The sequence below is a fragment of the Jaculus jaculus genome, chromosome 13 (genome assembly GCF_020740685.1).
Source record: "Jaculus jaculus isolate mJacJac1 chromosome 13, mJacJac1.mat.Y.cur, whole genome shotgun sequence".
NCBI classification, from domain to species: domain Eukaryota; kingdom Metazoa; phylum Chordata; class Mammalia; order Rodentia; family Dipodidae; genus Jaculus; species Jaculus jaculus.
The window spans coordinates 3,900,144-3,924,335 of NC_059114.1; the positions used below are offsets into that span (position 1 = coordinate 3,900,144).

The following is a 24,192-nucleotide window of genomic DNA, read 5'->3' on the forward strand; positions in this document are numbered from 1 at the left end:
CTTGAACCATCCGAGGTCACAGCCGGCACCTTCTGCTGCTTTCTGGAAAAGGGGCCCTTTTAATGATTGAGAAACCCACAAGTCAGCACTTGTTGAAGGCGCATGAGATGAATAAACGTCATTCCCATGTACAGTCCTTGTCCTAAGTCCTGAGTGCTGGTTACCCAAGGCGGAGGTGTCCTTCTGTTCACAGGCCCTAAGACGTTCTGCTGCTCTGTGGGAGGTGACCACACGTGAGTGAGTTGAGGAACGACGCACAGGGAAGCAGCCACACAGGCAGGACATGCTCGGCCAGAGCAGACGCTCCTCTTGCACCTGGGCAGCCTTCGGTCCTGGAAGGGCTTCTAGGGTAACCAGTCTAGCCTGGGCATGTCTGCAACCCCAGCGCTAAAGAGGGCAGCCTGGGCTACACTGCAACACCCTGCCACAAAATAAATAAAGAAGCCAGGAGAACGATGGCCCTCTGCTGGGAGCGAGCAGATTGGCAGAGAGGGGAGCAGATTAGATGCTATAGCAGACACCCTCATAGCCCTCCATGAGAGGGTGAGGATGGAGGGTGGCCAGGGCAACACCCACACATCTGGCTTCTACCAGATCAGTGGGAACAGTGCTCAGAAAGACAGCAAGAAAGTCACTTCTAGGGAAGACCCAAAAAAGGCAAAAGAGTCAGGTCTGGGCTGCACCTGTGAGATTTGGACAATTCTTGTAACTTTTGGAATATATCAGATGTACGTTGTGATTAGATCTTCAAGAAGGTTGAGATTTCCGCAATCAAGAACATAGCTAACGGAGAAGGCAGGCTTGGGGCGAATCCTCGAAGAACTCCAGCCTTTATTGATCACAGGAAGGAGGCATCAGTAACAAGCAGGTTTCAGAAGCAGCAGAGCAGTTAGACAAAGGGTTATTGAAAGCAGCTGTATTTTCAGATGAGGTTTGGCAACAGGATATAACAGCTCTTGGCTTCGTGCCGCACCACTTCAAAATCCAGACACGTCACTTGTTACACACGACACACGAGACAGAAGGGCAGCGCGCAGGCTGTGACAGGTGAGCCTGGCCGCCAGCGCCCCTGGGTCCACCTCGTCCCGGGGCTGCCGCTGCCTCCAGCTCGGGCCTCGTGCACGTTCCTCTGCTCTTCAGAAAGGAGGCTCCAGGCTCTCCGTGCGCTCCCCCTTCACTGAGTGCGCAGAAGAAGGAAGAAGCGCATCAAGAACGTCGCTGCTGAGCATCTAACCCAGAGGACACGAGGCTTTTCAACGTTTCAAAGGAATGATGGATACTTTTGTCCAGTCATCTCCCTTGTCCAGAATTGGGTTATCTGACCTGTTTTCACACGTCTTACCTCAAACAGGCCCTTGGTTGAGGCACGTCTCTGTGCCTCTCTTTTGGCCAATGTAACAGCGTCTGCCCTTCAAGACCTGAATGGAAGGCTTCAGTGTGGCCACAGAATGGGTCCAATTAGCATTGTTGTTTCATACCTTTGTATGTGGTGAAAAGCTTCAGCATTCCTGTCCTCCCCTTTTAACTCTCCCTGGCTAGTTTATGTGGCTCCCTTTGAGCACACCTTCATATGCCCTCTGTCTCTGTCATTCATTTGAAAGTCATTCAATTCAAGGTCACCATTTTGGTCACTCTTACCAAACCCATCAAAAATTTTTTGACCTAATATAATTTAGTAGCATTTCTCAGAGGTTCCCTTACCCTTTTACATTACTTTTTTTTTTAATTTTAGAGAAACTTTATTGGTTTAAGGGAAGGAAAGAGACAATAGTATGAAGAGCTCATGTCCATGAGAAGGGAGGAGTGGTACGGTCCACCTAGAGACCGAAATTGGGTTCTTCATAAGTTCTGAATGGGGGCTGAGCTAACCAGCCATTATGTTTTATGTGCTGAGCCTAACCAAGCACAAAGCCGGGTTCAAATGCGACCCTCCCAGGGGTCTAAATCCAAGGAAAGGAGAACTATTTCCTAGGGAGGGAATTGGGTTGTTTATGGAAAACTGCATCTTGGGAACTCCTTTAGGCAAGTGATAAGGAGAGGCCAGGTCCTTCTCTGACCTCCAGCACAGTGGAGCCTGAAGGTCAGCCTCAAGGACATCTCTGCTTTTACTTTCCAGGACACTGGTCCCTTAACCTGCCTCAATCCCCTTCTCAAGAGGCAAACCTCCCTGCGTTTGGGGTGCTGGGACGATGGTCCACCTGGCTTCTTTGGGAGGAATGGAGCTGTTGGGTGTGGCAGTTAGGAAACTTCCCACGTGTGTCTTTCTAAGGAACTGAACGTGCCTTGGTGCAATATGAAAAGACAGTCTTGAATGAAGACATTGTGGGGGAGAGGGGAGCAAGGAGTTAACCGAAAGTGGAGACACAAGACGGGAGCTTTTTAGGGTGCCTGCTCTTGTAGACTTTCAGGCCTTGGACGGTGTTCGAGTGGACCCAGGTAGATAGAGTTAGATGGTCACAGGGCCCTCTGAGTGTGACTGACTGTAAGCGAGAGGAGATCTAATTTAAACAACAGCTGATTCTACAAGGTCCCAAAATAAGCAGAGTTACTGTTACCAGACAAAATTCTCTTTCTCCGTGAACCTTTCTCATTTCTTAAGACACCACATTCCCCAGTGCTGACTGCACTTTACTGAAGACCCTTCCAAGTGTCCCGTCTTCTCTGTCTCAATGTTTAAGACCCAGCCTCCCAGACTGACAACCCCGCCCGGACATCTCCCCGGAACCCCATGGAGAGCATCCCTGGGCTGCAAGGCATTTCCCGAGGGTGGTTAATACTTCCATGTTTGCTCTGGCCTCCATCCTCCCTGGGCCTTAGCCAGCCTGAGCTTAGCTCAGGGCTCAGCTGCAGCCCCGCCCCCTCCTGCACTGCTCACTCCTGCCCTACTCCAGTCACCTCCACTTCACAGCTGCGTGCACTGAGCTTGCTGAGCCCAGTCCTGGACTTCTGCCTTAGCAAATACGAGGTAGACGATGAGGCTTGTCACATTAATGCCTGCCGCCAGGAGGAAGATGACATGCCAGGAAAATTCAGCACTCTGTAGATTAAAATGAAAAGGACATGACACTGTTCTAAGTGTTCATCTTCTAACATTTAAAATGCAGTGTTAAAGTGTAGACTCAACACAGTTATTTCAACATGGAAAATGTCATGATCAATAAACCCGCATTTCCTTCTACATAAACGATTGCTTTCATTCTGCTATGACATAAACAATGCATAAAATTCTATTTTTTTTCACCATATAAATACACCTGTCTGGTATTCATAATTGATGCACTTTTTCTCATTCTCTATAATTTCAAAACCTTTTTCTTTCACAGTGTTTCATGTAGCTAATGGTGAGTTGTGGCATATAAGCACGTATAGATAGGTATGTAGAGAGGGAGTGTTTTATATACTAGTTGGCAGATTAACCAGTTCCGTCAGCCATATCATTTTGTGAATATACTTTCCATGCTATTCTGTATTCTCTCTTGGCATTTTCTATTACCATGCAGAGTTTAAATCCCAACTTCTCTTCCTCAGGACTCTTGTAATTCTTTATAGTGTGGGGCCTACCTACACCCTAGCACTTGGGAGTCGGAGGCAGGTTTTTGGCCAGCTTCAAAGAAAACCTCAATGTGAGACCTAGAGAGATGGCGTAGCAGTTAAGGTGCTTGTCTGTGAACCCTAAGGGCCCTTGTTCAGTTTTCTAGTACCCATGTAATGCAGATGCATAAAATAATGGATGTGTCTGGAGTTTGTTTTGCAGTGGCCAGAGGCCCCAGTGCACCCATTTGCTCTCCTTCTCTCTCTCTCTCATAAATAACTAAATAAATAACATATTACATAAAACTCCAGTGTATATATTACCATATGGTCATTATCCATTCATCAATTGCTGGGCATCTACAGTGATTTCATTGCCAGCTCTTGTGAGTGGAAAAGCCACAAGATGGATGTGCAAGTACTTATTAAGGCACATGTAAAGTCCCTAGGGTATATGCCTGTTGAGAGACCTGGACGTGAGGCCTAGTGGGACTTCCTGAGCCTAGCTAAAGTTTGGTGATCTGTGTCTGGACAGCTAGGACTCAGCAAGACACCTAGTGGCTTCTTGCCTGCTACTTCCTCACAGGAGTTGGAATTATCATTTCAATAGTCACAGTTTACTATTGGCCCTTACCTCTTCCCCTATCCTAAAATCCCCACCTTCAGCCCCAACATTATATAGGCAATTGGTTGTAACAATAGCAAGTTCCTGTGAGTACCTGCTTCCACAAGACGCCCGACTCAGTGTGGTTTTTCTCCAGTAAACAGGAGAGGTTCTGAGTCGTCTGACACTCATCTTCCTCCTCAACCCCTTGGAGGGAACCAGCTGGCCTGTCCCTCCTCAGCACTACCTGCCTGCCGGGGAGGAGCCTGGCATATGCCCAGGAGGACTATGCCTGGGTCATATGGTACATCAATCTTTAGGTTTTTGAGAAAACTCCATACTGATTTCCATAGTGCATGGACAGGTCTACACGCCAGAAGTAGGAAAAAAAGGTGTTTCTCTGTCTCAACCACATGTTAGGTTTTGTTGTCATCTATTTTTTTATGATAACTATGTTGAATGGAGGAAGAGAGACTCTCAGTGTAGTTTTAATTTGCATTTCCATGATTGCTACATATGTTGAATAGTTTAAGATATATTTATTGGGCTGTAGAGATGGCTTAGCAGTTAAGGCATTTGCCTGCAAAATCCAAACGATACTGGTTCAACTCTCCAGGACCCACGTAGGCCAGATGCACGAGGGGGTGCATGCATGTGGAGTTCGTTTGCAGTGACCACAAGCCCTGGGGTGCCCATTCTCTCTCTCTCTCTTTCTCTCTCTCTTTCTCTGTCAATACATAAAATTATATATACATATATATATATAATTATATTTTAATATATAATTTATATATAATTATATATTTATATATATATATATATATATATATATATATATATATATATATGTGCCATTAACCATTGGCCATGTGAGCTTCTTCTTTTGAAAACTCTGTTCAGTTTAATGGCACATTTCTTTGATTTGGGTTGCTCGATATTTGTATTAGTTTTTGCTTTTGAGGTGGGGTCTCTCCTAGCCCACATTGACCCAGAATTAACTCAGTGGTCTCAGGCTGTTATTGAACTCACTGCAATCCTACCTCTACCTCACGAGTGCTGGGATTAAAGGCATGCACCACCATTCCCAGCTTGCTTGATATTTTTGTTTAGTTTCAGTTCTTCATATATTCTGCTATAAATCTTCTATCAGGTAGTTAGCAGTTGAAGATTTTCTCCCACTCTGAAGCTGGTCTTTTGAATCTATTGCTGTGCAATAGCTTTTTAGTTTCAAAAGATCCCATTTGTGAACTCTTTGTCTTATGTCCTTGGCTACGTGGGGTGAAAATTCAGAAAGTTCTCCCCTATGTCTGTATCTTGAAATGTTCTCTCTGCTTTTCCCTCTCATCATATTAAGGATTCAGGTCTTACTGTGTTAACTTGGGGGCCTGGTGAGAGATAATGCTCTAGATTCATTCTTCTGTAGGCAGACATTGCCCCTTCAACGTGAAAGTGACATTTCCCCACCATGCAGCCCAGTGCTCTCCACTCTCCATCCCCTCAGATCACAGAAGTGTGCGACCACACCCTGCTTTTTAAGTAGGTTCTAGGGAACCTCATCTCCAAGATAGACATGTCTTTTATCTAACTGTTAAATTGGGTAGAGCATTTTAGATATGCTCACTAGGAAAATATTAAACAAATTTGTAGGTGACAATGCCAAAAAGTTTTCATAGTTCCGTCTTTAGTCCATGTATTTGATTTTTTTTTTCTGACAAAACTTTATCTTGTTACTTTTGCCACCACTCACCATGTTTTTTGTTTTACTTATTTATTTATTTATTTTTATTTTTTGGTTTGTCAAGGTAGGGTCTTGCTGACTTGGAATTCACTATGTAGTCTCAGGTGGCCTTGAACTTGTGGTGATCCTCCTACCTCTGCCTCCTGAGGGTACAGATTAAAGGCATGCAACACCATGCTGGGCTTCAACATTGTTTTTGGACAAAGCCATGCATTTCTTGTTAAAAAAAAAAAAATGACTGAGTCCTACTTTCTTCCCAATGAGTAATGACACGAGGGTTCCCATCAGAAATAATGGGTGTGTAACAAGAAAGTAAATGACATCGGTTGACCAAACAGCTGCCTAATTTACTCAAATCTGTTTACAAATGACACTAAACTTGTCATTGGCCTGCTACTGACCTCTAGTCTCTGATTTTTTTTATACACACACAGTATCTTCACACAAACACATACACACATGTGCGTGTGCAAATTTATGTCTTTCTCTGCACAAAAATAGTGGAACAATAGCTTTGTGCGTGTGCATGGTACGTACCTGGCTGAGTACTTGCCCAGCAACAGTTGTAGACATCATGTATCCTACCAGTCCTATTAACATGGTAACTCCTCTGAGAAATCCATAATACCTGAAAGAAAATTAATGTTGATATACACATGCCACATGTCAGATGAAGCAGATGCCTCGGTAGAAGCTAACCTCGCCAAGTGGGATTTAAGAGTGGTGATTCCATGAGTTAACCTTCCCTAATTCTCACTCATTAAAATGTCAGAATATTGTCTACACATGAGCAGCTTTCTGGATAATCAATAGTGTCAGGAAGACTGAATCAAGCGGGACAGAATGTTCAAGGAGATCAAGATAATGGGGGCATGTCTAGAATGAACTCCAGCAGAGACTGGAAACTCCAAGCACGATCAAGAATTCAGAGATTACCTATGTTGTGACCGGAATTGGTTTCCGATTATTTTTTCAATTACTTGTTGTTGCTGTTGTTAAATAGAAACTTTGTATGGACACGTCACGTGTGGGTACCATCATTTCCCTCCTCTCTGGCCCCACCCCCCAGAGGGCGCTCTTAGGGGGATCGCTGGCGTTCTCCAGGGAGTTGTGCTATGAGTCCTGAGAGGACACTGTCCTCATGGGGGGGGGGGGGGGGCGGGGGCAAGGCCTCTGGATATTTCTCCAGCCCTGTGGCTCGTACATTCTTCCTGCCCCTTCTCCCTCGGAATCCCCGAGCCTTGGTGAATGTGTAGTAGGTCCACTTTAGTGCTGAGCTTTCAGCCCCTTCTGAATTTCTGCTTGGGCGCATGTCGAGTGTCCTCAGCGTCTGTCTCCATCACCCTGGGGCAGGCCGTCAGGCTCGGCGAGGAGGCAGCGCCTGTGCGCATCCTGCCCCGCCATGCTTACCTCTCTCTCTCTCTCCCTGGAGTAAATCATGAATGAATAAATAGTAGATGAATAAATAATTAACTGAGGAGGGTTTTCAAGGTAATAAGTAATTTTTATTTTTTAATTTACTTTGGTTAAAGGAAGAAATTCAGTTATGCAGGAATAAATTCAAGAGATCCATTGTATAGGTTGATATTGTATATATGCAAGTACAATGATTGAAATGGGGAGGTAATATGATGAAGAATGGAATTTCAAAGGGGAAAGTGTAGGGGGTGGGGAGGGAAGGAACTACCATGGGATTTTTTTTTATAATCATGGAAAATGCTAATTGATATTTTTAAACTTAAAAAAAAAAAAGAGATCCATTGTAGCACAGAGTGTCTTCAGTTAATAGCAATGTGCGTTATTCTTGAGACTCTGAGCACAGTAGATTTCAAGCACCTCATCTCAAAGTAACATGTGTGTCCACAGTTCAAACTATTCTTTGGTACAAAATAACATATGTACTTCGATTCATTATTAAAATAAGCAAGTTCTGAGGTCACCCTACCTGGGTGCGATGTCCAGAGCATTGATAAGTCCTCCAACTATAAAGAATCTAAATGATATGGAGATGAGAACCAGGAAGGTGACGGTGCCATGGAAGCCAAGGCCCGGGGCCAGCAGGCTCAGGCTGAAGATCACAGGAAGGAGGAGTCCTGGCAGTGACGCAGACAGCAGTTAGGTGCGTCCTGAACGTGGGGTGTTGGCTCCCCCAGGTGTCTTAATGTCCAGGCTGTTCTTACCTAATGTGGTGAAGAGCTTCCGGATGGTAAGTAGGCTGAAAATCTTCCTGGACTGGAAGAAGTCTGCCATCTCTCCGGCTACGATACCACAGATGTAGGCAAACAAACCGGGGAGACCAGACAGCAGCCCATTCTGAGGAGGAAACGTTATTCTGAGAGTGAGTACGATGGAGAAGCAGTGTTGTTTGTACACAGCAATCTTTTCACTGACGTTCACTTACTAATGCATGTGCTGACCTGAGGGTGCGCCCAGTGTTACATCTCCTGCCTGGTGTGTACCAAACCCTGGGTTCAATCCCAGTGCCATAAATAAAAATAGAAAAGTGGATACACACATATATGCATACAGAGAAAAATAGTTAAATTTTATACATAAAATCATGAACATGCAACATCAGAGATCTGTCTAGGACCCCACAATCCAATGTAAAGAGAAAACAAGTTTTGTGGTCAGTAATATTTGTCACATCTGGGCTGGAAAGATGGATTAGCAGTTAAGACACTTGCCTATGAAGCCTAAGGACCCAGGTTCGATTCTGTAGGTCCCACATAAACCAGATGCACAAGGTGGCGTATGAGTCTAGAGTTCATTTGCAGTGGCTAGAGGCCCTGACACACCACTTTTTTCTTTCTTCCTCTCTCTCTGTCTCAAATTAAAAAAAGAAATATTTGTTGCATCCCGACTTTTAAAAAACAGTTGTGAGTTTCATGGGATCTACAGTATGAGGAGAGGACCATGTTGAGAAAAGGAAAGAGCCAACCTTGAGGAAAATGAGACAGTACAATGAAAATTACATATGCACGGTGCCAACACTAAGTCAGGCATGGTTAATCTTGCCTAAAATACTGTGGTTTCAGGCTAGAGATATGGCTTAGTTGTTAAGCGCTTGCCTATGAAGCCCAAGGACCCTGATTTGAGGCTTGATTCTCCAGGACCCACATTAGCCAGATGCACAAGGGGGCGCACGCATCTGGAGTTCGTTAGCAATGGCTGGAGGCCTGGTGCGCCCATTCTCTCTCTCTCTGCCTCTTTCTCTCTCTGTTGCTCTCAAATAAATAAATAAATATATATATATATATTAATTTTTTATATATTTTTTTATTTATTTGAGCACGACAGACACAGAGAGAAAGACAGATAGAGGGAGAGAGAGAGAATGGGCGCACCAGGGCTTCCAGCCTCTGCAAACGAACTCCAGACGCGTGCGCTCCCTTGTGCATTTGTCTAACGTGGGACCTGGAGAACCGAGCCTCGAACCGGGATCCTTAGGCTTCAGAGGCAAGCGCTTAACCGCTAAGCCATCTCTCCAGCCCAATAAATATATTTTTTAAAATATTGTGGTTTCATTGAAATTTAAATGGCGTCAATGAGCCCTTGTATGGTCTCCGTGCTATTCTGCGTCCTGGCCTGAGGACTGGGTCACTGTAGAAAGCTTTAAAGTGAAAGCCCAGCTCCATTTCTGATGGAATCTGTTCTGGTTACTTTAGTGTCAAGCAAAGAAAAGGGCGGTTCCAAGCATCAGAGACCCCAAGTCAGATAGATAATGGAATGCCAGTCTGCTCAGGGCAAGACCCACGCCATAGACATGGAGCCCAGCACTCTGGTCCTTTTAGAGTTGAGCGTGGTTGCAGGGCCTGGCCCAGGTACTTTGAGAGAAGGACCACAGCCCCTGAGAGGAATGATGGAGTCAATTTCTTTTCTCGTGCTTTGTATCCCAAGGTGGCTTTGAGTAACGGCAATCATCCCACTTCAGCCTCTTAAGTGCTAGAATTAATGGTGTTCACCACCATACCTGGTTTGTATGACGTCCCAAGTTAGCCAAAGAGCAGTTATAGAGGGGGGAGGGGAGCATGATTGCATGTCTATTTTCAGTTTGAGACAGTTTATTTATAATTTTAAAAATTATACTTCTGGGCTGGAGGGATGGCTTAACTTGCCTGCAAAGCCAAAAGACCCTGGTTTGATTCCCCAGGACCCACATTAGGCTGATGTAGGAGGGGGCACATGCATCTTAAATTCATTTGCAGGAGCAGGAGGCCCTGGCACGCCCATTCTCTCTCTCTCTCTCTCTCTCTCTCTCTCTCTCTCTCTCTCTCTCTCTCCCTCCATCTTTCTCTGTCAATTAAATAAATAAAAAATTAGCCAGGCAGGTGGCACACCCTTTTAATCCCAGCACACAGGAGGCTGAGGTAGTAGGATATCCATGAGTTCGAGACCACCATGAGATTACAGAGTGAATTCCAGGACAGCCTGGGTTAGAGTGAGACCCTACCTCGAAAAAAAATATTAAATTTCTTAAAATGATATTTCTATTTATATATTTGAGAGAGAGAGAGAAAGGGTGCACCAGTGACTTTTGACAAGGCAAAGAAACTCCAGATGACTACAACACTTTGGAATCTGGCTTTACTTGGGTCCTGGGGAATCATACCTGAGTCAGTAGGCTTTAGAAACAAGTGCTTTACATGAAGAGCCATTTCGCCAGCCCATATTGATAGCTTTTTTTTTGGTTTTTTTGAGGTAGAATCTTGCTCTAGCCCAGGCTGACCTGGAATTCACTATGTAGTCTCAGGGTGTCCTTGAACTTACAGTGATCCTCCTACCTATGCCTCCCAAGTGCTGGGATTAAAGGCGTGCGCCACCACGCCCGGCTTCATATTGATAGCTTTTATTACGGGCAGTGTTCCCATAAAAATGAAAAACCGCGCATCTCCAGCTACAGAGCAGCGGCAGGAGGTAAACAGACAACAGGCTGCTGTCACACGGGATCAAGTCCTTCATACACTTGAAGATGAGGACGAGGGCGGCACTCACCTCTCTCACGTTGACATGAAGCATGGTGCTGAGATACGTTGGCATGTACACAGCAAAGAGGGAGGTTGACCACACGAAAGCAAAGACAGAGAGGGCGATGGCCCAGACTGGAAGAGACTTCAGCATAGCCTTGATTGGCAGACGTCGTCCACATGCGCTGACCTGTAAAATACACCATTAATCCTTCTCCAGTGTGGACACGCGGAGCCTGTATGGTTGGAGCAGGACGGAGGGGAGACAGAGCGGCGCTCTACCTGCTGGGCGAGAGAAGAGTTGATGTATTCCTTCTCCCTGATGCTTATCCACGGGTGGTCCTTGGGGTCCTCATAGAACAGGATGAACCAGAGAAGAGACAGAACACAGCCAAATGCACCTGTCAACGGCACACAAATTAGAAGTGCAAGTTCCATTCTTAGTTCTTTCTATAGTGGGTCTCTTTCTGAAAGTAATATTTTGGGCAGGAGAGATGGTCCAACTGTTAGGGGTACCACCTTGCAAAGTCTCATGTCATGGGTTCTATTCTCAGCACTCAAATAAGACAGATGTACAAAGTGGCACATGCACATTCAGTTTTCTTCTGCTGCTGCTTTTTTTTTTTTTTTTTTTTTACCCTTTCTCTCTCCCTCCCTTGCTTTGATTGCAAATATATAAATGCATAATTTAAAATGGGAATTTTCATTCGGAGAACTGAAACTTTTCCTTTCCTTGTTGAAACTCTCCAAGAGAACTCAGTGGCATATATCCTCTTTATAACCATCTTTGTTATCCTGCAGCACAAATTGTTATGGAAGCGAATTCTTTCACTGTCCTGATCTAAGGGCTCCTAGGTTCCTCCACTCACCTGCCTGTCTACACTGAGCCTCTGTCTTCTCAGATTCTGAATGTGTTTGCCCTCCAGAGCATGACATGACCAAACCTATACAGGACTACAGTCATCGGGTTTGGGGTTGATTTCAGCACGTGCGTGGGGGGGGGGGTGTCCCTGTATATGTGTGTCACAATGCTTGACACCCGGGTGACAACCTGGGTGTCCTAAGATGCCTCCCACTTCTTCTTCTTCTTCTTTTCTTTATTTTTAAGTCAGGGTCTCTCATCATCCTAGATCTTACCAGCTAGATGCCTGCCACCATGACTGGCCTTTTTACATGGATTCTGGAAATCCAATTCAAGGCCTCATGCTTGCAAAGCAAGCATGTTATTACTGACTGAGCCACCTTCCCAGGTCCAAATAAACAGTTTGAGACCTCGGCCTTACCTGTGTTCTGATACAGAGCCAAGGCTTCAGAGGTAATCAAAATCATGTAAAGATTTGCCAAAAGGTGTGTTGTTTTAGAAGTTGTTATCCTAATAAGCTGGTCATGAGGATATGTCAAACTACTGCAGAGAGTATGTAACACTGAATATTTAGTCTTATATGGAACAAACATGGACAAAATGCTTTTCATATACCACATTCTAGCCTAATGCTTGAGGTAATAGTGGTGGATAGGCAAAAATTCCGATTTTCATGGAGGTCACTGGTAAGTGGTTTAGAGATTATTTTCCTTTCCCCTCACACTCAGCCATGTGAGGTTTAAGTTCGGGAAGGCCAAGAAGGGAAAATGCCAAATACAAATACACCCAGTTTGTTGGCTCCAAAACTTGCACATTATCCATCCCCAGAGGCAGACATTGTCTTCATCTGCACAGGAATGCTGGGATTGGTTAAGGTGAGCAACAACACCAGAGCTGATTAAACAGCAGCCTTGGTCCAGTTTTTACTCTGCCTCTAACTTGGGCATTGACTGCTTTTCCTGAGACTTCCATTACGGTTTGAGGAGGCTAAATCCCTAAATCACTGCCCTCTGACCCCATTCTGTCACATCTCTGTGTGTCCTATGACCCTCTCTCCGCCCCTTTCCTCCTGCTTTGTCCCCAGGGGGCTGCATTGAGGGGCATGGACAGCCTTCATGCATCTTTCCCATGGATCTGACGAGTGGAAAATCCGGGCACAGGTGAAAGGGAAGGATTAGACAGAGAAGGGTCTTTCCAAACCTGGATCTCTCTCAGATTTACCCCCGATTTGTGTTCACTATGAAGAAGTCATCCGTCCTCTGAAGGTTGTGCTCTCCAAAAGAGTCTCTGGTGGATTCTGATAACAGCTTCCTATGTCGCTTCCTTTGGTTCCAGGGGCAGTGGTAACTCTCACAGACCAGCCCCACGTTACTGCCTCACTGACCTCTCCTCGTGCCTGTGATTCCTCCCGCTTCCCACAACTACCCTTTCAAATAGTCACTTTGTACATAATAAATCCTGAATTTGCCTGTTACGTGACATTGCACAATGTTGTAGTTTGAATATAAAATGTCCTCCGCTGGGTCATGTGTCTGCACATGGGGTCTCCCCAGCCCACGGCTCTCCCTGCACGATGGTGGTCCCTTCATGAGGTGAAGGACCTGAGTCCGCGGGAGGGCCTCAGGCCCCAAGCCTCTTCCTGGCCACTCTCTGCTTGGCCCGACAGACGCACCGTGACCAGCCGCCTCACACTCCCCCACCGAGCCTTCCCCCACCGTGGACTGTGTTCCTTATTCAACTAAACCAAAACAGCCCTTCCTCGTTTTAAGCTGTGTGCTCAAGCAATGGGAAAAGTAACTAATAAGGACCTGCTTCCCAAGCCCCTCTTTTGTTCTCATCTAAATGTGCATAATGTGCCCATCCACTCTCCGCCAGCCTCAAATCCAAAACCCTGAGGAGAAAACCAAAGTCATTCATGACTTGTTTGGCAACAGTGATTCTTCATGCTTTTTATCTTTCCCAATTTGTGTAGAATTTATTTTTCACTGAAGAAATCAATGTGTCTGACAATGGCTGGGTGGTATTATAGAGCATGCTCGAGGTATAGAGCATTCTAGAATATTCATCATATGACTTTTCAGAAATCTGGCAAGTTAACAAAGATTAAAGGAAAAAAAGTGGAAGGGGCTCAGGAAGAAAGTGAGACACTCCGGAGAGCATGGGTGTGGGCTTCTCTAAGGAGAGCCCCTGTCCCCCGTCTTCACAATAGTCATGTGAGGAATAGGGTGGGTCTGCAAGCTCTTCTCTTCACAGGGTTGCCAAGCAATTACATGATGCCACAGAGTAGCTCCTGAGGGACACCGGACAGGGTTCTATTGAAGAGGAAAAACTCTAGATTCCAGAGAAGCTGGAAACTGTCCACGACAATGAGGCTTTTCCCAAGGCTATGTACACCCAGGGCATGAGAATAGGTAACTGCTACTTTAACACAAAATGTCTACATACAAAACAGACATTATTTCTACATGAGTAATAAATGTTGTTGACTGCTGGCATTTATTTTTGTTTTTGTTTTGTCAAAGTAGGGTCTCACTCTAGCTCGGGTTGACCTGGAATTTACTATGTTGTCTCAGGCTGGCCTTGAACTCAAGGTGATCCTTCTACCTCTGCCTCCCAAGTGCTGGGATTAGAGGCGTGCGCCACTATGCCTGGCTTGACTGCTGGAATTCTTGATTCCCAATGCACAGGTTTCAACCTGTCAATGGGGTGAGGGCTCCTTCCCTTCCCCAAGTCCCCTCAGTCTAACTGTCTTTCTACCTTTTCCAAAGAATTTTTCATGTAAAATGTACAGAATTATTCTATTGATTAATCTGTGTACAATAATATATGTAGTTCTTACAGTGACTATGTCCTGAGAATTTCATGAAAATTGACTGATCTTTTCCTCAGTGAAGTGCATAGTATTTAATGTAGAAATCAGGTAAATTGTAACATATTCAGTTTTCCATCCTAAATTCTGAACCATAACTGAGCTTTTATCAAATATATAATCTCGGCCAGAGAGATTGCTCAGTCAGTAGTTAAGTCACTTGCCTGAAAATCCTAAGAACTGAGGTTTGATCCCCAGTGCCCAGGTAAAGCCAGATGCACAAGTCGGCACATGCCTTGTTTGCAGAGACTAGATGCCCAAGTGAGCCTATTCTCTCCCTCACTCTATCTGCCTCTTTGCCTCATAAATAAATAAATTAATTATACTCACCCAAAATATAGAAGACCATGGGCCAGCCCAGAAGATCACAGATGAATCCACTCACAAGCATGACCAGGAATGATCCCAATGTGAACCCTGGTCAAAGGACATTTCTGTTACATTAATGAAGACATCATACAATACAGGCCATGTGGTCTCAGCGTCTCCCGTGGGAGAGCTTCAGGGGTGGGGAGGAAAGAGAAGGTGTTTGCTTGTGTCTCTTCTGTTGTTTGAGATGAGGCTGCCTGATTTTCATTCTGATTAACTTCCCTCTCTCTCTGTCTCTCTCTCTCTCTGTCTCTCTCTCTCTCTCTCTCTCTCTCTCTCTCTCTCTCTCTCTCTCTCTGTGTCTGTGTGTGTGTGTGTGTGTGTAGGTATGTTAGGTTTGCGTAAGGGTGCCCATATGTGCGTGTTGGAGGCTGGAAGTTCATGTCTGGTGTCTTCCTCAGCATCTTTCTATCATGTTTACGGAGGCAGCGTTTCAATTGAAACCAGGCCTAACAAATTTTGCTGAGTGTAGCCAGCCAGCTTACCCTGTGAATTCCTTGTCTCACTCTAGAATTCTGGGATTACAGCTCTCTATACCACCCAGCCATTTTAATCCCACTGAGGATCTGAATCCAGGTTCTCTCACCTGTACAGGTTTTTTTTCACTCTGATCCATTGATGGAGCCCTAACGTACTTATCTTTGAAACAAGAATGCTGGAAGGGATTATTTTTTCAACCCCGTTGACAGTTCAAAGCACATAATTCTGTGGCCTGCATAAAGAATGTGATTTGAGGGCTGGAAATTAATTCAACCATTCTTGGCATAAGTCCTTACCTGAGTAACTCACAGAGGTAAGTCGGCCTCGTTCTAAGGGAGGAGCCCATTTGACCCATATTGCGTTCTGGGCTGCCATAACTGTGCCCTGAAATGAGAAGAGGAGGACATTTTTTCTCCGTTATTTACTATGGGTCATACCCTGTGTATTTTGTCCCATTGTCTTAATACCTGGGCTATTCCCTGGAGCACTCGACACACGATGACCAAAGCTGGTCCAAGGTGAGCTGCTCCTGGGGTGAGCAGGGAGAACACAGAGCTGAGGAACATGGCAGAGCCAATCAACATCTTCACAGGGAATCTTCCAGATAGGTAGCCAACGGGAACATGTGGTATGAGTGCACCATATGAAATGGCACTGAGTATGATCCCCTGGATATCAGGGCTCCAGTTATAAGCAGGATTCTGGAAGAAAGGGGGTGACAAGTCTAGCAGCTCTGCATAGTAGACTTACAGTGAAAGGTAGGAATTCTGGAAGTTTTGTCTTCCTGATTATTTATGGTCTAACTTGTTTTTTAAAAGACTCCTTTTTTCTCTCATAATGCCTGTATATGTAACATATACTAACATATACACTCTACACATATATATTTCTTTGTAAATTTTATCTTGAATATCTTTTAAGAAATGTTTGACATCACAAGTGTTTCTTATTATTGATTCTAAAATATTCACATATATTGTTGTTTTGGGACAGAATGGAATTCTAAATATGAAATCAACTCAGGCTTTATAAACACCTTCTCCAGTCATGTAGATAATTATACATAATATTTAAAACACCTGCATTTTGTCCATGACCTGCCTCATGGCATCAGGTGTGGAATGCTGTATTTATGCCATCATGCCACAGCTTGGAAGTTTCAGATTTTAGAGCATTTAGGATTTTTGGATGCGGAACTCTCAGGCCATATAACGTAAAATCCACATGGTCAAAGGCACCATCATGAAGTCCAGTACCTGTCACAGTATGGCAGTTAGCAGTTGTTTCATGAACTTGTCTGTAAATTTCATTTCTGCTTTATAAACTCTCTCTCTCTCTCTCTCTCTCTCTCTCTCTCTCTCTTTCTCTCTCTCTTCCTATTTCCTAACCACCTCATTCCAACCCTTAGATCTGGTTATTTTAAAAGTCATACAAGCCCTTCACAAATACATCATACTTTAATCATAGGGTATGCTTTTTAGGAGGCTACTGATTGACTGAGATTGGAGCTTCTTTGTCGAATCAGGATTGTCTTGTCAACAGTATTCAACCACAACACCAATTAGTTCATTTGGGTCACATTTTGGATTTACCTTTGTGTCGTCCAGCTTCTGCCCTGCAGATATGTTGGACACACCACTTGTGTCTGTTCTGTTCACCATGGTTACTATGGTGAGGCTCAGACACGCACGCTGTGCGCTGACTCCAAGGTTAATGAAGTGCAAAAGCACACTGAGTCCATAGCGACAAGAACAAAGCCCTGGGACTGAGAAGTACAACGAAAGATCTCAGTTATTAACTGATACAGAAGAAGTCAAGATAGGCATTTAGAATTCAAGGCATAAATAAAAATTTTGTTTATTTTATGGACTTTGAGAAATTACCAAGAAGATGTGTGACCTATATGATAATCCCATTTTACTGCAAAATATAGTTCCAATTGGGACGACCAATTAAATGTAGCCACTTTGGCAACGATTTTGACTCATGTCTATGGCAAAGGGACACTGCTCTGTGCTTCAAACGACTAAGATGGAGTCTTACATTTGCATGTTACAAAGAAAAATCACATTTACAAAATACAATTGAATATTGAGGTAGTACCTATATAGCTATGAACAATTCTGGTGTGAAACCAAGCGAATTCACCAGCAGAGAAAGCTTGAAGTCCAGAAACACAAATGCACCTAATGTTAATTGATTTTGAATGAATGTGCTAATGTGATTCGTTGGAGAAAAATGAAGTCTGCCTTGAAGAATATAATTTTGCTAGAAAAATAAGAATATTTGTTCACCAAAAAAGACTTGTGCAGAAAACCATCTTGCAGCTTTCCTTTTTAAAAGCAGAAAGAGAGGCTGGAGAGATTGAACAGTGGCGAAAGGCACTTGTTTGTAAAGACTAATGGTCTGGGTAGAATTTCCCAGTAACTAAGTAAAGAGAGACGCACAAAGTGGCACATGTATCTGGAGTTCATTTGTATGATCAGGAGGCTCCAAGAAACCCATTCAGATTCATGCTCTCTCTTTCTGTCTCTCATTCTCTCTCTCTCTTGGGTGTGTGAGTGTGTGTGTTAGTCTCCCTCTGCCTCTTTCTCTCTGTATCACTAAATTAATGAATAAGTATTTTTAAAAAATCAGAAGGAAACCAGAAATGGAGGTGCACACCTTTAATCCAAGTACTTGGGAGGCAGAGGTTGGAGGATTACCATGAGTTTGAGGCCATCCTGAGACTACATAGTGAATTCCAAGTTGGTCTGGACTACAGCAAGACTCTACCTCAAAATAATAAACTAGAAAAGAAAGAAGAAGAAGGAGGACGGGGGGTAGGGGTGGGCAGAGAAGAAGTAGGAGAAGGAGAAGAAGAAGAATCAGAAGGATCTGGGTTTGTTGCCACATGTATCGTCCCAGCACTGAGAAGCCTGAAGTGGGAGCCTCACCTTGGTTTCAGGCCCAACCTATGGCTACAGAGTGAGGTCCAAGTCAACCAGAGACAGATTAAGACCAGGCTTCAAAAAATAAGAAATCCAAGCTGCTTAGAAGCAGGAAGGCATAGTAATGACAACCATGCCACTCTGAATTAATAGCTAAATGAGCCTGATATACTCGGCATCAACCTGGACTAATCTCAACAAAAACTTGCTGTGCTAAAGACACTGCATATCAAGGAGCAGGAATCTATTTATATGACGTCTGAACACAGATCAAATTATCAACATGGCACGCTCCATCTCCAGAACCAGCTATGGAAATCTATATAATGGCAAGTCTCTTTCATTTCCAAATCTCTCTAAGTGCTCCATCTCTGAGTTCTACGTCTAGATTGAATGGGCTCATGTGACAAAATCTCTCTCATCTGCATAATTTTTTTGTTGTTGTTTAAGATCATCAGGTTGTAGATCATAATGACATATATAAAACTGGTTTAAGCTGCACCTATCTTAATATCTGCCTAAGAAACTGTGAGAGAATAAGCATATATCAGGACCCAGGAAATTTATGTGAAATCATGCAATTTTGTTTATCATTGCCCATTGTATTATCATTATTTCGTTGCTGTAGCAAATGCCTACGAAGCAACCTAAGGAAGGAAGGTTTTGCTTGGTCATGGCTCAAGGACACAGCCCGTAATGGAGGGAGGATTGGCGGCAGGAGAAGGAGGCAGCCGGCCCTGTGTCTGTGGTCAGGAAGGAGAAAGGATGACAGCTAATGCTCAGCCTGCTGTCTCCTGTAGTTATGTGCAGGACCCCAGCCACGGACGATGCAGCCGCATGGAGGTGACTGCTCCTTTAACCTAAGGCAGAAACTCCCTCACAGACATGCCCAGAGGATTTTCTTCTATGTGATTCCAAATCCATTCAGCTTGACAACTGAGATAATGATCACTTCGATCCTCTAGCCCCTAAAGCCTGGAAACTAGAAGTGGCTCTACTCATCACTACCCCTAGTCACCCAGCAGCAAAGACCTTACTTTCTATTTTCATAAAGTTCGGCTCTGCTGGCCCAGAAGTCCTCATTCCAGAGGGCAGAGTTCTATGTTCAGAAAGATCCTCTGCTGTGTCTTCAGTGCCCATGGTTCATAGGGTTGAGGAATCTTAGGAGCCATCCATCCTTTACTTAGACTTTTCATCTGAATAAATTGCCCCTATAAAGGGAATTTTCTAGATCTGTTGATCATATAATTTTTCTCTTTTAATTAATTTCTTATCTAATATACCACAATATTTTACATATCTCAGATAACCTTGACTGTGACTTAGTGCCCTTTAAAACAATAAATTAAAACAGAGATGAGGCAAAAATTTTAAATTATCACAATAACCAAGTACCACCTTTATAAAAGAATATAATTTTATAGACCACTAAATTTTAGTATAAACCAAGTGTTTTGTATTTCCACGTTCTCCTCCTTTGGTATATGCATTGACATGACATAGACATAAGTCTAGACATAATGATAATTTTTTATTGTCCTTACACTGCCTCTGCTAATACACTTTCTTGCAAATTGTTCAGTAAACACCTAGATGATAGACATCCAGGGACAAAGTGATTGAGAACATTCTGCTGCCTCATTTCCACAACTAGCTAGAGTCCTTGAGGAGGGAACCAAAGTGGTGTGCCTTTTCTGACATTATCCCCCTGTGATAAACTGACAAAAATAGGAATGTTGGAATATTTCTATTTAGAAATTATTCTATTTTTTAACATCACTTGGTGAATATTTCACTTTTTCTTCTGAGATAGAATCTCATATAACACAGGTTAGACTCAAACCTACTATGTAGCTAAGAATGACCTTGAACATCTTATTCTTGTGCCTCTCTGTCCTGAGTGATGGGATTACAGGCATGTGTCACTATGCCTAGTTTATGCATTGGATGTTTGACCTCAGGATTTTGTGATGTTGAGAAAGCACTCTCCCAATCGAGTTTCTTCACCAGTCCTTGCCTGAACCTCCTAAGACTTTGTTTCCATGGAAAGATTCTCTCCCATGACTCCAAGGTTGTACATGGAAGGACAATCCCCTGTAAGGTGCTGTGTTACCTTTGCCAGGAGAGTGCTGATTCTCCATTGGGTATCTCTCTTCCTGCTTGGCAGCATTGGTTTCCATCCACTGTGAGTGCAAAACACACTGAGGTCAGACAAGTCAAAGAATGCAACGGGCCAAGTACCCAGAACTCCTCTGTGGCTTGAAACCTTGATCACTTGGCAGCTGGTTCCATTTCAACCAGTGCCCTTTCAACTCCACTAAGGACCTCAGAGGATATTCCATTTGGGAAGCTGTGTAACTGATTTAAAATACATGGGCCACTCGCAACCTATGAAAAAGAAACTTCTTTGTCAACGGAGAATTACATGGCCATTGACAATACCCCTCCCTAGCTTAAGAAAAAAGTAAAGATTTTATCAAACAAAGAACAAATGAGTGAAGTATTTATCTGTAGTTTTGCCCTAAGAGCCATAATAAAAGAAGGCCGCAGGTGAAAAGAGGCTGCCACTAATTCGAAGAGTTCATGCATGAAAATGGCAGAACACAGTGGAGATGGAATGAATATATATATATATATATATATATATATATATATATATATTTATTTATTTATTTATTTATATATGAATTGAAGTTCCTGAAAAGTTGTCAGTACCTATTTCCAACAAGTTTAGTTGACTGATTAGGATTTCTGGGATGGTGGACAGATGGAATGTTGCACATACAGAGGAAAATAGCCTTGGTCTGTGTTTAGTCCCCTCAGTTGTTACCTATTTCCCATCTCTGTGTCTAACTTCACTTGCTTGTGACCCTCAGGAAAAACCTTTCAGGATGTAATAAAACCCCATTGCCCACCAGCTCAAAGGTTCTCATCTCAAAAAGAACAAAACAGAGATTATAGAGCACATTTTGAGTTACCATGGCCTTAGAACACAGATTCAGGTTCCCCTAAATTCCATGCTCCATTTGATGACAATTCCATGAAGATGTTATAGTTGCAGAAGAAAAGACAATCACTAACCAAGACTGTTCAAACGCAGTGGAGGAAACCCCAGGCGGGTGATTAGAGCCAATGGGGCAATCTCTGCTGTGGGCTTCTGACACTCTGTGATGACGGTCTCAGCTTTCAGGATGGTGGAAGTTACCAGCTCTGTTCATATGTTCCAAATGGACTTACCTAATAAACACCGGATGTCAGATCACACACAGAGGTGGGTGATAGCATGTCATATAAGGGGCTAAGACAGCCCATGGTAACTCGGATGTAATATTTCAACCACTCCAAAATCATTGAAATTATAATAAGGGAATCTGCCTGGTAGGGTGTAATTCCACTTCGGAACACTTACTGAGACCCAGCACACAGCGTGCACCAGACACAGCACACAAGGCACGGGGAGCCACAGTACTTCACCAACACAGACACGCTTCACCACTCACAGGAGCCTAGGAACCCTGACATCACATTCTTTCTCCTCTCATATCTGGGAGAAATGCCCATTTTACACTCATTCCTTAATAAAGGGTCTTATTCTTTTCCTGTGAGAAGTCTCAGAAGATAAGCAGCCTTTTTTCTCTCAAAAATTTCCCCATATTAATTACCATCTATAACCTTTCTTCCATGAAAGGCTACCCGAAGGCCTCTCAAGAAGTGATGCTAATTTCACCTGACAGGGGTAAGACTCAGACTAACCTGATTCAGGATGGAATAGAAGCTCCTCTTCCCAGAAATTTGTTTCCATGAACTTTACACAGCACTGAATAATCCATTTTGCTAGAAAGTGTCAGTATATCTTAGTTCAAAGACTTTGACCTCATCTTGCTAAATCTAGAAGTTTAATTTTTAACTATTGTTATGTTACTTTGTGTTAGGTCAGGATGGGATCCCAAAATGGATCACCAAGTACAACGGAATGGCAACAGAGGCCTAAAGAACTGGATCATCTCCATTTTTCAAGAAACCACCCAGCCATCATGCCTTCCTGGCCTGTCAATGACACTAGGCCACAGTTTATGACCCTTTATCTTGTAAGTCACCTGGACATTGTTCTGCTCTCACACCCTAGCTATTTGAAATGGCTAGGGTAAAGATCTCCCCTAAAGGAACATTTTTTGTTGTTTTTTTGAGGTTGGGTTTCACTCTAGCTGAGGCTCTCCTGGAATTCCCTATGTAGTCTCAGGATGGCCTCAAACTCACAGTGATCTTTCTACCTCTGCCTCCCTAGTGTTGGGGTAAAAGTTGTGTGCCACTATGCCGGGCTTAAAGGAACTTTTCTTATTCAATTTTACAAATGAGTTCATTTTCCTTCCTCACCTTCCTTCAAGTGAAAAAGCCCTATAAAACCCACAGCCTAAAATCTCAGGTTGGCTGTACTCCTCTCTTGAGAGTCAATCCTGACAGCTTATGCTTTCCGGAAGAAGAGCTTTCATCTTTGCCTCACTGAGGTTTGCATGGTCTTTGTCACTCCCAAACCTTGTTTGCCCTCTTGGGTACACAGACCTCTTTTTTTCTGACCAAATTGCCAAGCTGCCACTGACCCTCTGAAGGCTTCAGACCATCTCTGCCTGATACTGGCTTTAACTTCCACCAAAATTCAGCCTCACTCTTCTTCCCCTCTTCATCTCCTTCCTCCTTCTCAGTAAGTGTCCCTCTCAGATCAGCAAGCCCTTGGGTTTAATCCCTCCTTGTGAAAGGCATGCCAGCACACCAGGCTACAACTCCTCGCTCACATTAGGGCCCAATCCCAGGTCTGGAGAAAGGGGCACTCTCGTCACCTCGGATCTCTCGCTATCTGGTCCACTGTACCCTAAGGGGCGCCTTTTGGTTCTATTGCACAATCTCGGAACACTCTCTACTTCCCTCCTCTCTCTCCTGAGATCTCATCTTTCACTGCCAAATGCTTAGACATGTACATCAGGAACACAGATACTTCCTCATAGAGATACAGCTGTAGAACAATGAAGTTTGGGGAACAAAAGGTGGGGAAGGAAATATTTATGTATGTATAAGGATATGTATGTATAAAGGATGAGTACTATCATAGTCAGTGGAAGAAATAAATGTCAGTGACAGGAGAGGATTAACTGGAAGGGAGTAAAGCTGTGAGATTTCTTAACTTACAGGAATAGATATCTGAGCTGGTCACAGAGAGATGTCAGATCACATGCAGAAAAATAATATGATTGGCCATTAAAGGGTAATATAGCCCAACATATTATTGGATCTGGACTGATAACATTTACTTCTCCATAATCATTGTATTCAATTCTTGAAGTTTCAGTCACACAGGTGTGGCTTTTAGGACTCTCAGCTTCTGGTTCTCTATTTGCCAATGTTCACTTTCCAGTTTATGTCCATAGTAGGCTGTTATCTCACATGGATCTTATGAACAGGCAAGGAGGCAGCTCATCAGGACAGTGATACTTACCAGAGCCATTAGGAAACAAACTCCTAGGTCATGTTAAATCCGTTAGCCATTACGATCTGGTTATTATATATGTATCAATTTTCTTGCATGTGACATGATATTTACAGGTAACACAAATATTGGATTTAATGTTGAAAAATATTTATAATATATGTGATATGTAAGGAAGAAGGAAATGTTAACTTGTATGGAAATTTAATTGGAATACTTGGAAATATAAAGATTTGCTTTAAGTAAGGTAGGGAGTATAAGAGATTAGTATTGAAAAAATATTTGAAATATCTTAAGCTATTTTAAATTTAAACATAATAGGAACTATGAAGTTAACAAATTTGAAGTTTAGGTTTAAAGAGT

The 24,192-nt window shown here is 43.5% G+C and overlaps 2 protein-coding genes across 6 annotated transcripts in view; both read right to left on the reverse strand.

Annotated features, from left to right (window-relative positions):
• Nucleotides 1–1,046: 1,046 nt before the first annotated feature.
• On the reverse strand, nt 1,047–22,223 carry LOC123454022 (sodium-dependent phosphate transport protein 1-like). Of its 5 annotated transcripts, XM_045131998.1 has the most exons (14): nt 22,104–22,223; nt 21,432–21,587; nt 20,464–20,533; nt 17,013–17,185; nt 15,888–16,121; nt 15,717–15,804; nt 14,902–14,988; nt 11,123–11,241; nt 10,869–11,030; nt 8,054–8,186; nt 7,819–7,966; nt 6,411–6,501; nt 2,896–3,037; nt 1,692–2,480 (listed from the first exon to the last, which is right to left on the reverse strand). In XM_045131998.1, exons 3-13 carry the CDS (start codon nt 20,528–20,530, stop codon nt 2,903–2,905), a joined length of 1,437 nt encoding a protein of 478 aa, XP_044987933.1. In that variant the 5' UTR covers nt 20,531–20,533; nt 21,432–21,587; nt 22,104–22,223; the 3' UTR covers nt 1,692–2,480; nt 2,896–2,902. The 5 variants fall into 5 exon arrangements, with proteins under 5 accessions (XP_044987931.1, XP_044987933.1, XP_044987932.1 ...); XM_045131996.1 differs by lacking the exons at nt 1,692–2,480; nt 22,104–22,223 and adding an exon at nt 1,047–1,177 and having other exon boundaries at nt 21,329–21,467; XM_045131997.1 differs by lacking the exon at nt 21,432–21,587 and having other exon boundaries at nt 22,104–22,205.
• Nucleotides 1,067–24,192, reverse strand: part of LOC123454021 (sodium-dependent phosphate transport protein 1-like) — a 48,447-nt gene continuing 25,321 nt past the window's right edge. The window contains exon 14 of the mRNA XM_045131991.1: nt 1,067–1,177. The gene's annotated coding sequence lies outside the window, so the exon portion shown is untranslated. The remainder of the gene's footprint in view (nt 1,178–24,192) is intronic.